The sequence below is a fragment of the Centruroides vittatus genome, unplaced genomic scaffold, assembly GCF_030686945.1.
Source record: "Centruroides vittatus isolate TY-2023 unplaced genomic scaffold, ASM3068694v2 contig_352, whole genome shotgun sequence".
Lineage (NCBI taxonomy): Eukaryota > Metazoa > Arthropoda > Arachnida > Scorpiones > Buthidae > Centruroides > Centruroides vittatus.
In genome coordinates, this window is record NW_027122175.1 from 133964 (window position 1) to 152526 (window position 18563).

Below are 18563 nucleotides of genomic sequence, written 5' to 3' on the forward strand. Positions count from 1 at the left end.
TGAATAACAATTCTTGACTGTTTCTGGATAGATTGTGGCATGACATCCCTTCGCCATACATCATCTCTATACCATAACCACTAATTTCCACATTGCATATCATGCAGAGATCTGCACTCACTCCTAAACAGACAAGCAGTCGGCCATCTTTTTGCCATAGCACATTCGGCATCTCTCTGGTCACTGTACACACTAACAATGCAAGAATTATAAAATTCCATTGATTGATGTACATCCACACACAAATTTTATTATGATTGCATTATTATTACAAAAATTATAGTGAGTTCTTAATGTCTAGTTACTTTCCACCTACCCTGAAAATAAACCAAATTGTTTTTTTTACACAATGGATATTTCTCAAAAAATTTGTGTGGAGAAAAGAACAAAAATACTGTCTGTATAGAAAAATGGAAAATCTTAAAAGCCAGTAAAAATGATACAATTAACCAATTAATATAATAGGATATGTTTAAAAAAAACTATTTCAATTTCGGTAATAAATCACAGAGCAATTGTAACTAACTTAGTGATGAATTTATTAAATTTTGCTAATATTTGCACAAATTTTATTTTAATTTTATTTTTTTATTTGACTTTTTGGTTAATGTTACCTATGGTTCCAAGATGGTGGCTCGTCTGATTCCAGCAAGGAAACAGTGGGGACGCACATTCTAACCTAACCTATTCTAATAATTTTGTTGGTAATAATTATGGTAATTTATTAGAATAGGTTAGGTTAGGTTAGAACGTGCTGGAATCAGAGACGAGCCGTCATCTTGGAACCATAGGTAACATTAACCGACTTTTTTAATTAAACACTAAAATACCTATAGCTTTTAACACCAAGTGACATAAAAAAAAAAAAAAAAAACTATTCCATATTGGAAGGATTAAAATGGATTAGGTAAGATAATGCAACAGATGGACAATGTTTCAAGGGTAATGCCTCCCAAGAAAAAACTTTCTATGGGAAACTGTCTCCTATTTAGGTGTTATACACATAAGAAAACATGAAAACTCCACTTGGCCAGCCCATTGGTCAGATGTGAACCCATAACCATTTTTCAGTGATTTTATCCATTCAGCCCTGGTGGGCCATAATAAAAAAATCTAGCAATGAGACTTGTGTAACTTTCCTAGCTATTGAGTTTTTATTAAAAATCTTTTATATTATTTACAAAACACAAAATTGTATGTGGCACCATCTGTTATCAGAATTTGTTATAAAAATTTTTATATTTTTAATTACTATAAAATGGCAAAAAGCTCAATTTTGAGGGTAGGAGTATGTTTTATAACACAGTAAATATTAATAATGAATAAAATTTTCATTAAATCCTACCCCGCTTGAGATACATGACTATCAACTCACTCTCTTGACTTTTCATCATCAAAATTTAATAGTATCAATGCCCCTCATATACAAGCCACTATGCCAAATTTCATTTCTTAATTCTTACCTTAATCCAAAATATTACACAAAATTCACGTGTGCACACAATTTTTTTTTGCTGAATTTTTTTTACTTTTTTGGATTCAGGAAGTCTTAAAACATGGAAATTACTAAAAACTCTGAGAGGTAAATTTGACATGATTTCCATACCTTCCCTTGTTATACATATACTAAAAGCCATGAAAGTAAAATTGAAAGAAATAATCACATAAATCATCAAACTTCAAATTAAATTTTTTCCAACTGCTTCAATGACAGGAAAAGTTGTAATGAAAGACTGATTGTCACTATACATACAAATACGCCATTAAAAAAAAAAAACAGATAAATCTTATCATTTAAATCAAACATGTTTAATAGCCTTAAATGTAAATTATAAGAATTGTTTTCCTTTAAAAACAAAAAAACAAAAAAATCCAATTTTCTAGAAAAGAAGCCAATATATTTTCTTAAAATTAAAGTTAAATGGAAGTTTTTTAAAAAGGCAAATTTATTGAAATATGTTAAATCAAAACAAGCATGTAGAAAGAGAATTGTTTTTTTTTCCAGATCATGTTAAATCAAAATTATGTAAAAAAAATTTGTATAAAATCAGAACTGAATGCCTATTATTACATGTTAAAATATTTATTTATTACTAATTAGGTACATAATAATAAATCTTGTAAACTGGTAAAATGAACTATAACAGTTCAAGCCTTTTCAAGCACAAAATATAGCCTAGACAGCTGAAATATTCAATAAATAAAATATTTTGTGCTGGAAAAGGCTTGGGCTGTTATAATATTACTAGGTGCATTGAAAGCATTCACATTTAATTACATGAATTCAGAAAATTTAAATAAAAATTCTCTCATTAAAAATGAATTGTTTTATAACTATTTCACATATCTTTCGCTGGACTTTTCTTTTTAAGAAACAGAAAAAAGAAAAATAGAGTTTTAAGTTGATTCTCTACCAATGCTAACACTTCAGATAAATTTTTTTCTTAACAAATATTACATAATGGAATGATGTTCTAATTTTAATTAAATGTGTGTATGTATACATACACAAACTTTTAAATCTACTTAATTATTTAATATGATGATTAATATACAAATACTATTACATTTTTGATATTTTTGAAATCATAAATGTAGTTTTTTGGAACAGTAACAATATTAATGTGCCATGAAAATTCTTTTGTAAATTACAAATTGAGCAATATAATGTTTCAACAAGTTTTAAATCATAATTTATGGGAATAGGAAAAAGTGTACATCTTCAAGCATTGTTAAAAATGCAATAGTTTAATTTACCATTTTGAATGATCAGTATATAAAATTACTTTTTTATTCATTAAGATAATACTTCTTGAAAATGTTTCAACAGAATGGAAGTTGGTTGACTAAAGGTTTATTTTTGCATGAAAATTAATAAAATAAATAATAAAACTTGCCTTTTAAAAAATGTTCAATGGTAGGATTCAACGAAAACCACTAAAATAGAATATATTTTATGTTTGTAATTTCAAAATGTAACAGAACATAGCTGGAGCCTCTGAGGATGGGCTAATTAGCCCAAAAGTACTTATGCTATAATTTTCTGGTTTCGTATGTAATACAAATACTTGTAAAAAACTAGAAATTTGTTAATAAAATTTGCACTATAGAATGGCAAACATTTTAATTAATAAAAACAAATTTCAAAATAAAGATACAATTGTATATATGCAAATATTCAGATCATGAATAACTATCAAACTAAAAATTACATATTCACATATGATGATATTCTTAAATATGACAATCATTAAAAGTAATAATTAGATTTAATATTAACAACATATGTAAATAGGAAAAAATTAACATATATAAATAGAAAAATAATTAATTAATTTAAAGTTGTTTTTATCATTTTTTCATAGTAAACGTAGCAAAACACAAGATGCTAAGTTATATATATATATACTATGAACATATATATACTAGAAAATATATATATATACATACATACACACTAGAAAAAAAAATATATATAATATTTTTTTTCTAGTGATTATGATAAATATATATATATATATATATATATATATATACTGTATATATCTTTTTTCTCCTGCCCCTTGCAGTTTTGAGTTAGAGAAGTTATATATACAGTAAAACTTCTCTAACTCAAAACTCCAAGGGAAAGGAGAAAACTACTTACAGATGATTCAAGTTAGAGAACAATAGAGTAAAAAATGTTGATTCTGAATAGATTTGTACTTTTACTTCTCTTGTAAGAATCTTTGATAGTTTTTTTTTTGTTTTAAACAGCTCATGTAATGTTTTTCTGCAAAATGTTCAATGTAATTAATGGAATTGAACAGTTTCACAGGCACATCTTGTTGAGATAAAGCGAGAGGACTTCTCACTTTGGACTGGAACATTGTGTAAAAATTGGCATTAGGGAGTAGATACAACTAACTGTCTGATAATTTCATGGAAATTTGATAATTAGGATCACTTTGGATAGAATAAAATCAGTATCAGAAGACCATGAAAACTCTGACTTGGAGAAAATTCAAGTTGGAGACATTAAATACCTACATTAAGTTTTCGGCAAGTTAAAGATTTGAGTTATAGATTTGAATTCGAAACGTTTTACTGTATATAATTTAATGTAGTTATTAACTCTGCACAGTAAACTAGAACTTATTATACGAAGTTTCACAACACGTTTATTTTTTATAGCACTTTCTTTAATTTAACTAACATTTTTAGCCATTTTAAATGGCCTTCTTCAAGTTAAACAAAATAGAACATCAATTATAAAATAAATCAGAATTTAAATTTAAAACATCGAGATCTTGTGACATCATGGTTTTGAATAAAATAAACAAATAAACACAGTAAATGAATAAATAAATACAGAAATAAAATTATATGTTAAAATTAACAAGCTTAGTGCCATGATGTCAGAAGATCTCAATGTTTTAAATTTACATTCTGATTTATTTTATAACTGACATTCTATTTTGTTTAACTTGAAGAAAGCCATTTAAAATGGTTGAAAACATTAGTTAAATTAAAGAAAGTGCTAGAAATAAAAAAGAAAAGTGTTGTGAAACTTTGTAGCTATTAACTTTTTCACATTAACTGGATTGATGAATTGATAACTATAACTAAGTACACCAATCAAAACTTTGATAATACCAGTAAATAATTTAATGTAAATTCAAGAATCATCAAGGTTTTGATTGGTTTACTTATAGTTATTTTTATAATAAATACTTAAATTCTAGTATATGGTATGATCAATTATTATGAAGCAAAGCATATACTGTTTTTAATATGTGATTATTTATCAATAAGAGTAATTTGACATACCTAATCTATTTAATATTCACTTAGTTTAATGTAACAATGTACTTTTTTACCTATCTGCAATACATTAATTAGCAATATCTTTACATATGTTATTGTTATATACTTATTTAGAAAAATAATTTTATATATTTACTTATTAAAAATATTTTAAAGATTTTTTTTGGTGAATTCTGTATATTAAATTTAATGTTTATTTAATTCTTATCTTTTAATTAATTATAAAAAAAGAACTAAATAAACATTTATTATAAATTTTCTGATTAATTACTATCCAATAATCTATTTACAAAGTCCAAAAAAGTTTATAACCTGCAGACATATATATATATAACAATGATATATTAAATTTAATAACTTATAATAGAGAGTAGATCTGTTTATACTATAAATTATCATGTTTCATCATTATCAAATAATATATAACTATAATAACACAAAGTAGAGCTGCAAGTTAAGCTATATATTATTCTGGAATTATTTCAAATTTTATATATTAAAATTTATATAAAACATCTCTTTGACAAAATTTTAATCACGTTGGTACCGTGATTTACTTACCTGTCCCGCCGTTTGAACCGGTGCCCCCGGACGTGCAGTTAACATCTGGGGTGCAATGCGAACCGGATTTCCAAATACAAGTCTCGGTGCTAATGTTTTTTGCCCCGCAATGCCTTGAGTTCGTGGACTGACATTAACAATCTGAACACCGGGAAGAATATTTGGATTCGATACGACCTGTGTCACCACGTTTACCGGCTGACCAGGTTGCGTTTGAGACTGCGATTGTGTCGTCTTTGCCACCGTAACCACCGTCGGCGTTGCACTCGAAACCTGTATAACGTTTGTAACCACCGGCGGAGGCGCCTGAGTCAACGGAATAATAACATTAGTCGAATCGTGGGGCTGATGCACTCCGGGGGATTCCTCTTTGATCATTAACTGCGGCTGCGTCTTGACGTTCAGTTTTTCCGTCTGCTGTTTCTGTTCGAGCTGTTCTCTCACCGTCAGCCTAGTCACCACCTGTTTGGCATTAACACTGATAGGAATGGTGCTAGGAGGTGTAGTACACGCATTGGGAATCATCAAAGGTGCTTGCTGAGATGCAATATTTGCTAAATTTTGAATCGCAGTCATTCCTGCCGTAGTAACAACGGATGCTCCCGCCATGGTAATGACAGGTCCTACCGTAGTTGCCGGTCTACCAACGTTTCCATTAGGTACTGTTGTTACCTTACCCCTTTGTGCTTGGATCACCGTACTACTGGTATTGGTGGTAGGTTGAGGCGAATAAACTATTTTGATATCGGAATTTCTTCCAGCAGAAGTATTGAGAAGGGCTTGTTGTGCTGGGCTGGTCACTTGACTAATATACCCACTAGCTGGCAATGCACCAGCTAAAGTCACCATAACTGTGTTAGGAGTCGACGGAGATGTTGCATTATTAGTAACCACTTGCGAATTTGTCTTGTTTAGTATCGAAGACGCTTGAGTCAGATGAGTCGAAGTAGGACCGAGTTTCTGTCCATCGCGTAAACTGTCACAATTTATGTGATTTAACGACGTTTGAACATCTTGACTAGGTATATGGATATTTGATGACAACAACTGTGATTCTAGAGACCCAACTAACGCACTAACTGCCGATTCGTCGACATCTGAAGATAACATGTCCTCCAAAGATTTCGCCGACGCCATTTTGTCATCACACATCAAACGAACTAATAATTAAGCGCATGCGTCAACGATTCTGAGTAACGATAACCAGTTAGTTTCGTAAAATATAAACAAAAACATTACGATAACTCGATAAATCTCTAATACTTTTCATTACCGTGTAAAATTAAATATTAAACGATACCAAAAACGCTTTAATAAACTATTTATCCTTAATTATAATGGTAGGTAATGTGTTTTTAAGACGTTGAAAATATAATGAATGTGATTGGGCGCTTACAGAATGAGATTATTTATTTGACAAATAATATTTGTTATAACAATGTATATCTTTTAGCATATTAGGATTGACTGGATTCTTTCTTAATATTAATCCCGCCATGCATCGCGATATGTAAATCAGCAAATGTGATAAATAGGCAGGCGATAGTGTGAGTCGGATAATAACGATCCGTATTCAATATGAGTGGTATGCCGTACCTAGGAAGTAAAATAAGTTTAATTTCCAAGTCTGAAATTAGATATGAAGGTATACTGTATACAATTGATGCCAAAGAGTCGACTGTCGCTCTTGCTAAAGGTACAAATTATAATATTTCAGTTATTTACATCTTTCTATGCTCGTGCCATAGGTAAATGGGTAAAGTTCGTTAAATAACGCTCATAAAATCAACTTCAATAATAATTAATCTTAATAGCATTTAAAGAGTGCAATATTATTACTGATATTATAATAATAATCACTTATTATTCAGTTCTTGTATAAAAAATAAAATCTGTCATGAATTCAACACTAAAACTGTGCAGTTAAGCTTTACATAATATAATTTTTAAATTTTTTATTGTCATATATTTTTATCTGCTAGTAGTCAATATTATCAATATTACCGAGAGCCTCCCCAAGATCAATAAATTGTTTCGAAATGTAAAGTAAATAATGATACGGAATAAAATATTTATATATGTTTGTTTATATGTTATGTATTTCAAAGATGCCAAAATTCATTAAATACCAAATTTCTATAAAATAGTATGGTTGTTTTAATTTGTTTGCTCTTGTTTTATCCGATTGTGTCGTAGATTAATTTTATAGCATTTAATAGTTTTATGGTTTTGGTGTATTTTAATTGGCAAAAATAAATTTTAGTTGACCGTAAAGAAAATATATGTCTGGGCTTATGTTTTCAAGAAATAAGAAAAAATTATTTTGCAATAGAATATAAACTTTACTATTTATCTTCAGCCTTTTGTATATTTTTGGGCTGCAATTCGAAAAAGTGTAGACAGATAAATTCTCGTTCTTTCCTTAATCTCGAGAATGGAGTTAAGATAGATGAAAGCCGAGACCGGATGTGGAAACTTTCGGGGCAGGAAATTCCGATTAATATATTCGAACTTTGGATGCAACCCGGAAGTCGTGTTATTTCGATTCAAAAATTTTTCCCCGAAAGGTGTTAGAAACAGTTAGATAGATGACCGGCATGACTCTATTGTTAAAGGAAAAGTATGATGTACGGGGGCAAGTTGCTACTAATTTGAGATGAAGAACATATATTTTAAATTAAATAAATTAAAAATATGATTAAAAATTGCAGCCTGGTATCGTGATGATGTTGCAATAAATAATTGCTTGTTCGTAATTTTTTAAATCTAAAAACAAGTTTTAGAATTGAATTTACTAAAAACACCTTAAAAATAATTTCGTACAACTTTTAATGTCTTAATTATACGTAAGCATATGTTTACTCAAATTTTGAAGTACATTATTTTGGATTGCAAATTGACTAATGTAAACAACATAAAATTTTGAATATTTGATTTCAGATTAACAACAATGCTATAAAATTATACTAATAGCTAAACATAAATGTTCATATGTAAATTCCCTATATTTATGAGAATTTAATAGAAAATGTTGGAATAGTCTAGATTCTGCTTTTGAAAAATTTATTTCAATGTCAGCAACTGTGAACATTTTGTTCAAGGTCATTTTTTTATATCTAGATTTTCAATATTTCTGAATTCAATAGATATGTTAAAATATAAATTTTGATAAGTTAAATGTAGAAACAACTGTTTGTGAATCGTAAAATATTTTATTATACTTTTAGATTGCTTTTATAGCAAATCAATATTTTCTTGTAAGTTTGGTATGACTAATAGTTTTTTTCTTGTTTGTTCTATGTTAAATGTAGCTATTAAGAGAGTCCTGTTGTAATGATAGTTTTCATATATGACAATCCTTTTAAGTTATTGTTTACAAATATTTCCCTTAAAAATATAAATACTTCATTTGACATTTGTAGTGTAATAGTTCATGTTATGTTTTTATTTATTAGTTTTTGATGTAAGCACTGTTTTAGTGTTTCTAGTTATGATTGTTACAAATTTTTCTTGTTTAAAATGAGAAGGGAGAAAAGCACCCTCATAGCATGGCAAGTAGATTTGACAATGTTCCAGGACTCTAAATTTGGGAAAATAAGTAAAAATGTTCTAAACAAAATCACCAATTTTAATTAGACTATAGGAAATGAGAGAAAATTCTTAGTTTGATGATATACCATACAAAATGGAATTTTCTGAATCTCAAAAATAGGGAATATTTAATATCGTACATTTAGTATCAAAAGTTTTATTCATATTAGAAGTTTTGCTAATTAGAAAAAAAGTTTATATAACTGGAAATATCAACTATTTTGTTCACTCATTCACATGTCACATTGTTTCTGTTAGTGTATCTTGTTTACAGAATTGATATATTGGGGTGTGGTTCATGCTTGTGATGAAAATTCCATAAAAGGTAAGACAGCTTTATTCAATTCATGACATCTGCTCTGAAGAGGGAGGTAAACTTGTCAGCAACCAATTTTGATAAACCATATGTCAAATGAGACGACATATTTTTATTTGCAGAATAGCAAGTGTTAGAGAAATATTGACAAATGTGTTACCACACACAACTTAAAACTCGTGACCAATACAACGTATGAAAAAACTAACAATGTAATAATAGTTAAAAATCCTTTTGACTGATATGTCATATATCAAATTTTGATAAGTATTAACTTCAAAAAGTTGAAAAAAATCATGCAAGATGATGAACATATTTTTCTTGATATCTCATGATTATCCACCGAGGAGGAATGTAGATATGACTCCCCCATTTGCACAGTTCTAGACTTCTAGGACAGAGTTTGGACATTTTCCATAAGTTAACATGGCACTTCATTGAAACACAATGATTATTGTAATTACAGGTACTCCTCACTTTACGACAGAGTTCTGTTCCGATGACTACGTCGTTAAGCAAATTGATCGATAAGCGAGGAGCTTGCACCGGGAATATAGGCTCGTTGTAAAATTATATAAATTATGCAACAAACTTCAAATTTATTCATAAAAAGACTATTATAGTACACTATTAGCATATTATAGTACTATGACTATTATAGTACGCTTAGTGCGCATGTCACCATTCGCCACTGATCAACGCTCAAGCTGAGAAAGGGGATTCCTTGAATTGCAGTTCGAAACTCGATTGGTCGTAAGTGCGAGTGGTCGTTAAGCAGATAGGTCGTAAAGTGAGGAGTACCTGTAGTTAACATCCTGCTGGTTAAAGATTTATGAGAGATTAATTGCAGTTAACATTCCCTTGGCAGCTATCTGCATTTTTACATGTTTATGTTTTTTTGTGTATTTCAGTCTGGTAAGTTCTACAACTGAATTTATGATGTAATAAATGACTTTTATTGCAGATCCATTGAGACGAGACTATCTTGAATTTCAAAAAGCTCAACTCTAGTTTATATTCTATCAGCCAATCTGCAAAGCTGGTATCAAGCTGAGTTGACTGTCAAAATTCTAAGCTGTAGCTCAGCTCAGTTCATTTAATAGAACTCTAGTGGAAACTTTTTGATAAGTGCAGCTTCATGCTTCATTTTAATATACAAAAGCAGATTGGCAATGTTTTGCACTCTTCTTATTTGAAGATCAATGATTTGTTCTTCTGGACTCTTGACTTTTCATAATTAAAATTAATCAGCCACTTTAAGTAGTTTGGCATTCCAACCTTGAAATTCAATTATTAATAAGAATACATATAATTGGGGAAAATAAATGCAGGCAATTTCTTAACCCATCAGTTGATTACAGAAAAGAAATCTGAGCTTTGGTCATGGCTTAAATCCAAATTTCTTAAAATCCTATTTCAGAACAAATTTTTGACTTGATATATTAAAGTCAAACAATTGCCAAATTATATCTGGCTTATTACTACTACTACTGTTATCAATTAAATGCTAAGGAATTTGACACTAGAAGCAGGTGTAACTTGAACACAAACTATATGGTGTATTTTCTCGGACACATGGCAAATTTCATCACTAAGTTTTCCTCAGTTGATACGTGTATTAAGTTTTGTACACGTTTCGGGCTGTTGACGCCCCTCTTCAGCCAACTTTAAATCACAGATTTTTGCAAACATAAAATTGTTTTAAAACCTCTCTGTACATTAATTAATTTTTTATCATCTAGTCGATCTTTTTTCATCGAGGCCAGAGATTCTGTTGTACAAACGATTGTACAACAGAATCTCTGGCCTCGATGAAAAAAGATCGACTAGATGATAAAAAATTAATTAATGTACAGAGAGGTTTTAAAACAATTTTATGTTTGCAAAAATCTGTGATTTAAAGTTGGCTGAAGAGGGGCGTCAACAGTCCGAAACGTGTACAAAACTTAATACACGTATCAACTGAGGAAAACTTAGTGATGAAATTTGCCATGTGTCCGAGAACATACACCATATAGTTTGTGTTCAAGTTACAGAATAAGCACCGGCACGGTTTCATAAACACTACTAGAAGCAGGTGTTAGTTGTCATCTCTTATCAAATTTAATAATAAACTTGTTGATTTTAAAGCTGGAACTATCTTCTAAATACTAAAATTAACACATTCTTCTTAATTTCCAGCATTCAGTGATTAAAAACAAATGTTTTTGGCTACATTCAGTGGTCTGACATGGACCACTGAATGTAGCCAAAAGCCAAAACTTGGAATGACAAGAGTTTTGTCATTTCAAATTTTAATAAACAACTTGCACACTTAAATTAATTTACAAATATCAGATTTTCTGATTCCATTTTCTGTATGAAGTAATGAAGTAAACTTTCCTTCATGATTTCATTACTTTTGTTTGAATCATCATTTTAGAGCATGCACTTTGAATTAAACTTAAGGTACATTCATTATTTCATTATCTTCAGATAAACATAGTTATAGCTCTGGTAGACTATTGCTAAAGTTTTTATCCAACAACTTGCTTGAAAGCTATTTTCTCATCTGGTGTCATGGTGTCTCTCTTTACTCTTTACTGTGATGAGAACAAGGTTGACAATTTTTCCCAATCTCTTCATTCATTCAACATCTAGAGAAGTCAGACAGCAACAAGGAAAAATGAAGTAGACACAGCTGAATCCAGATAAGTTCAGCTGATCAGTGACTAAATTTGATAGCAGCAATGGCTGAGACATTAACTGAAACAACTCAGTGGAGTTATTTGAAGGTAGAAAATTGGTGTCATGTCAGTAGAGACTTCCTTCAAGAGCAAACTTTGAAAAAAATCTCTGAAGAGAGGCTATGAATTTAACCTTCTACTGGTTGGAAAATCAGGGCTTAGGCAAGTCTATACTGCTTGACTCTCTTTTTAAAGCTTGTGTCAGTCATAAAAGTTGCTTAAAAGATGTAAGAGAATTAGGAATTGATGATTATTGCAAAACAACAAATGAAATCTGTTACCCATCTTCTGAAAGAGAAAGGAGTTTGGTTATGCTTTATCATTACAGATACATCCAGTTTTGGCGATCAGATTAGCAACAAAAACTGCTGGCTCCCTATTCTAGAATATGTACACAAGCAATATGAAAAGTATTTGGGAGAAGAATGTATAGATCATAAGACCATAACAGATAAGAGTTTACTGCTGCATCTACTTCATCTCTCCTGGTCACTGGCTGACTCCTCTAGATGTTGAATGTATGAAGAGATTGGGGAAAATCGTCAACCTTGTTCTCGTCATAGCAAAGAGTGAAACCATGATGCCAGATGAGAAAATAGCCTTCAAGCAAGTTATTAGAAAATGCTTAGAAGAGAATGGAACAGCTTTTTATCCAAAGCTATTCTATTTAACAAATCACTTAATTGATTACATTATAATTTAGTATTTTCATATTTAACTTAAGGATATTTCAAAATTTATTTTTGACTGAAATTTAATGTGTTTAAAAGTAAGACAAGTGCCTTACTTCTATTTAACCTATCAGTAAGTGTGCATTTTTATATTGCATAATCAGGCATGTTATACATTTTATCCATCTTAGTCAAAACACTGAAAAAGTTCTTAGCATATTTTTGTGGATTGTCTGGCATGTTTATCTATCCAGGGGAGCCCAGAAAATCAGCTATTTCCTGTATGGTAGAAACCAGCATGCCAGTTTAAGTGAAATGATACATCCCGTCTGGGTGCATTAAATAAAAGTTTTTATTCTGTTTATAAAACTTTGAAATTGTCAGCATTACATCAAAAACATTATATCAATTAAGATATGTTTAATTTTTTTTAATTGTTTTATTGTCTTGTAAACAAAAACTCTTCCTGATTTTAAGTCGGTCAAATTACAATGTTGTTATTTTATTGTACTCAGAAGAATATTTTCTTTAATATTTAATCAGATCTGATAATTTTACATTTTAGTCATAGTTTAACTGGTATGCTGCTAACCTCATAGCTTCCAGCATGCTGGTCTCCTTCATTTATATGCTTCGTAATGGTCATTCCACAGAAATATGGTATCAATATTTATCTTTATCAAATAATCAAAATATTACATTTACATGTTTTAGTTTTTTAAATGAACAAGAGTAAGAACTAAATTATGAGAACAGTAAATTTTTTTTTAAATTTGCTCTCTGATACTTCAAAGTTATCATTGACATTTATCACATGCAGTTTTTATGATAGCGTACAAATGTTAGGATATTCACAAAGGAATTGGAGAAATGTATAAACTCTCTGGATAAGTTTTTACCATAGTATATCAAACATTGCAAAGCCCTATATATATATAGAAATATAACAGACAGTCACCTTAAATTATCAGGCCATAACTCTGCTAATTTAGTGATTAATACTAAGTAATTTGCTACTAGAGGTAGATGTTACGTGCCATCTCTTTACTAAATTAATAACTTTAGTTATATAATAACTAAACTAGCTGTTACCTGCAACTTTGCCTGCACGGATTTTGCAAGCTAACACCATTTATATTCAGTATTTCAACAACCATAGTAATTGTTATATAACACCTACCACTGAGAATGATGAGAATTGCCAGAAAATCAAACAAACTGTTTTCAATTTGATCAATTTTCTGGAACATTTACAATCATTCTATAACTGAACCAATATGCAATAACAAATTCAAATTAAAAATGGTTTGAACATTTAGTTAAAAAATCGAAATATATAAAAATATTTATAACAATGTCTGAAATGATCAATGTACTCAATGAAGACTAAACGTAGTTGAAAATAAAAAATTGCATCTAAAATAGTACAGTAGAAGCTGCTCTTCCAGTTAAGTCTTAATGCTGTCCCTCTCCCCCGGAAAAGAATTTCGAAAAATCCCTTCTTAGTGTGCATTTTTATGACATACCCTAACTGTGTACCAGATTTCATCTCTAATTCAGCAGTTTGCTCTGGGCGATGATGAATCAATCAGTCAGGACAAGTAATTTTATATATTTAGATTAATAAATTTAGTTATATCTAAATTTAAATACATCTGGAAGCAAAGGCTTATTTTAGGTCTAGGTGGTGCAACTGGCAAGCACACTGCGTGGCAAGTGGAGATTGTGGGTTTGAGCTTCACCTCAGGTCAGTTCTCTTCTTCCAGATGGTTCTAAATTATTTAATAAATTATTACAATTATAATTATTAATTTAGTTAAGATATGATGCCTAACATCTACCTCTAGTAGCAAATTACTTAGTATAAATCATTAAATTAGTGGAGTTATAGCCCGATTAAGGCAATCGTTTGGTTGTGTTTATCATAGAATTCTATCATAGAATTTTCAAAATTAGTTGCACTGATAAAATTACAGTGGAACCTTGGTATACGACCTTAATCCGTTCCTGATGTTTGGACTTGTACCAAATAGGACATATACCAAACCAACCTTTCCCATAAGAAGTAATGTAAAAATGATTAATCCGTTCTCATGTAAAAAAAACTTCTCTTGATATGGTATATTAATGGGAATGTAAAATAATTGAAACACTGTTTGAGCACATTAATAAAAGAATAAATTTTATTATAGATTTTTAAAGTTATTACAGTAATAATCGCAAATAATTGCTTCTGATACGCTGTCGCCAGCACATTGTTTTTCAGTTATCAAAAGCAATTTCTGAACATGATCTAATGTCTCCGATCTCTGTTTAGAAATTGATTTAACCCCTTTCGCAACGTTAGCAGATTTAGTAATGTATTTATTTTTCACGATTGTCGATATCGTCGTTCTCAGAATACAGTATGCAACAGTTAAATCTTGAACACTCATGCCACCTTCATATTTCTCAACAATCTGTTTTTTTTCAGTTCCATTGTGATTCTAGTCATTTTTTAGTTTTCTGTTGCTTTTCATTTGCCTTTTTGCAATTCATGATTAATAAAAATAATAAAATTTTACTTACAAATTAAAATCAGAAGAAATTTAACAAAGTTATAAACTGTGGCACTGTGAACATCTAGTCTGGTCTAGTACACCGATAGTTCTACTTGTTCATAGATGGCGCATATAATTAAGTTGTATACCGAACAAAACTCATATACCGAGCAAAATTTGTTTTGTCCAAACAAGATGTATTCCGAATTGGACATATTCTAAAGCAGACATATACCGAGGTACCACTGTACTTATGAAGTATGGAGAAGATCTCACATCATTCCATGTCTTCTCTATATTGTTAGTGTAAACTAAAGTTTACAGATCATAAGAGAGCTTGTAGGTGTCCAGTTATGTTTGTTAGTGCTTTATACCAGTGTATTGTAGGTGACTAAGAGGCTCTTCTCTGCCAATAACACATTTTTAACACTGGATTTATTAAGAGATACCTAAAATGTGGAAGGTTAAGAACTTGTTTTTGGAATGTCAAAGATTGGGTAGCATTCCTAGCTATAAGTATCCAAAAGAAAAGCAGGTGATAGAAAAAGTTGGCAGTACATGGTCAGTCACCCTTTGTAATAGAGATGGCACATGTGACACTTGCAAAAAAATTTGTCATACAGGGTAGCATTGTAATTTAAAATTTTTGGTTTCTTTCAAATCAAATCTATGTCACCAAGAATTTAAAAAATTTTTAATGTATCATTAAAGTGTGTTGATGTGTACATATTTTGTATATAAGACAAGTTTTTTTTCTCTACCATAGAAAAGATATAGATCTGAAAGAATTAAGGAAGCTTTAAGAAAGTATTTAATTTTTATTAAATACTTCAATTAATCAGTTCATTTATCTTTTTTGTCATATTTCGGGAGAAACTCATAAAACTTTCAAAAGTTTAAAATAGTTTATAAATAAGTTATTTGATATTTTCTGAGCAAGAAACTGTTCCCTTCCCATGTTAAAAATTAATTATGAAACCAACCGTTTTTTCATTTTTGTCTGACAGTTGAAAGAATCTTAAGATACATATATCAAAACAGGGTAGTTTTCTGAAAACTGCATTTGTAATAAACTATGGTACTACGAGGGCTGTTCGGAAAGTTCGCGGCCTTGTCTATGTGTGGCGCTGCGATCAATTTAATTTTTGGTGGGAATTATTCAGACATCTTTGCTAAAGATACAATACTAATTTCCGCTTGATTTGTCGTAAAGTTTTGCCACGACCGCTTAGCAGATAGTTAGTGTGCAAGTGCTTTGTCAAAAATGGAGAAGACTGAGACTTGTGCGGTCATAAAATACCTGACGAAAAAAGTGTTGACCCCATCTCAAATCAAAGCTGACATGGATGAAGTTTTGGGAGAGTCTGCTCCTTCGTACACCACTGTGAAAAAATGGACAGCCCTTTTTAAATCTGGCAGAGAGAGAGTGGAAGATGACCTTTGCAGCGGACGGCCGTCAACTGCTGTCACTGAAGAAAATATTCACAAAGTTCACAATTTTGTGTTAGCAGATTGCCGTTTGAAAATGCATGAGATAGCTGAGACAACAGGCATCTCTGTCGACTGAGTGCACCACATCTTAACCGAAAATTTGGGTGTGACAAAGGCCTCAGCAAGGTTGTTGCTGCATCTGCTGACCTCCGAGCAAAATTGTGGTTGCACTTTGATGTCAAAGGAGTGTTTGGACTTCTACCAGAAAAATCCACAGGATTTCTTGCATTGGTTTGTGACTACTGATGAAATGTGGATCCATTACTACACTCCAGAAACAAAAGAACAGTCGAAGCAATGAAAACACCACAGTTTGCCATCACCAAAGAAGGCAAAGACAGTTCCATCAGCGGGGGAAAGTGATGGCCTCAATTTTTTGGGATGCTAAGGGAATCATCATTATTGACTACCTAGAAAGAGGAAAGACCATCAATGCTGTCTATTACTGTGAACTTTTGGAAAGACTATAGAAAGAAATTGAAGAAAAGAGGCAACACTTGAAGAAGAAAGAGTTCCGTTCCACCACAATAATGCACCTGCATATTCCACCAGAATCTTCGAACAAAAGATAAATGAACTTTGATTCCAATTAGTTCCACATCCACCGTACTCACCTGATTTGGCTCCCAGTGACTTCCACCTTTTTCTAAACCTAAAAAAGTTTTTGGCTGAAAAGAGATTCCACTCAAATGACGAAGTCATCTCTGAAGTGAATGAGTATTTTGCACACCTTGACAAATCAACCTATTGTGATGGCATAAAAAAGCTAGAACATTGCTGGAATAAGTGCATTGCTAATAAAGGAAACTATATTGAAAAATAAAAAAAATTTTAACATTATTTTGTCTGTTGTTCTATTTGAGGCTGCAAACTTTCCGAACAGCCCTCGTACTACTAAGACCTTCAAAATGCAGTAAAATTTTTACTTCTCAAATGGTTGATTGTCTTAACTGACTTTCTTCAGGATGGAAAGAAAAAAATTAGTTTTAAAAGAACAAAAGCTAATGTATTCTGGAATAAGTTGATTTTAATATTAACATTTTAGAACAATAAAACTTTAAATGTTCCTGTCAGATTTCTGCATAGATTAAAATATAAATATACAAAAAAAAAACAAAAGAACAATAAAGAAAATAAAATATGTAGCTTATAAACTTAACTGTAGCATTTAACAAAAATATAAGAACTAAACTAATGGTATAACTTGTATACTATGCCATACAAAAAACAAGATCAACGAAATTTATACCTAAGTGCTAATTCCAGCAATAAATGAACACTGCTCAAACGTTTTTGGCTCCATTTAGAAGCCCTCTTCAGGAATATACAAGAAACAAACAAGAAAAAACAGTTCTTTCGTTTGAAAATTTTTTTCTAACCATCGAATACAGCAGTGTTCCAATTTTTTTAAACATTTAATGATGTACCGTACAATACAAAATCGTTACATTTAAACCTAAAATTATGTTTTAAATAAAGCTATAAATAGACTCATTATTATTATTATTATTATTATAGCGTTGTAAAAATTAGTGCGATGTAAATGATGTGGAAATTGTTTTCTTTTACATAGCAAAACGATGAATATTTAATTACATATAAAATTATTGTTGTGCTTGTGGCATTGTAAATAATAATTCCACAATTGTGGAACCAGAATATAATCAGAGTTAATGCAACCTCCCTTCATGCTTTCTATATGGATCTCAAGTGCCTCCAATGAGCGTAAGTCGTGTCGGTCAAAGGCCCTGTGTAAAAGAGTAGCCTCATCCCAACATGGAGAAATTCCGTGTTTGGTAGCATACTGGGCTAGTGCAGTATTATATTTCTGCTTGGACACATCATATTTGTGATTCCGTAT

At 30.6% G+C, this 18563-nt stretch overlaps 2 protein-coding genes across 2 annotated transcripts in view; one reads left to right on the forward strand and one right to left on the reverse strand.

The window, feature by feature from the left end:
- Positions 1–6512, reverse strand: part of LOC136974651 (transcription initiation factor TFIID subunit 4-like) — a 69515-nt gene extending 63003 nt beyond the window's left edge. The window contains exon 1 of the mRNA XM_067269580.1: positions 5368–6512. Within this exon, the coding sequence (XP_067125681.1) occupies positions 5368–6504 (1137 nt within the window). The 5' untranslated portion in view covers positions 6505–6512. The remainder of the gene's footprint in view (positions 1–5367) is intronic.
- Positions 6513–6845: 333 nt separating this feature from the next.
- Positions 6846–18563, forward strand: part of LOC136974634 (protein LSM14 homolog B-like) — a 43924-nt gene continuing 32206 nt past the window's right edge. The window contains exon 1 of the mRNA XM_067269557.1: positions 6846–7063. Coding sequence (XP_067125658.1) covers positions 6946–7063 — 118 coding nt within the window. The 5' untranslated portion in view covers positions 6846–6945. The remainder of the gene's footprint in view (positions 7064–18563) is intronic.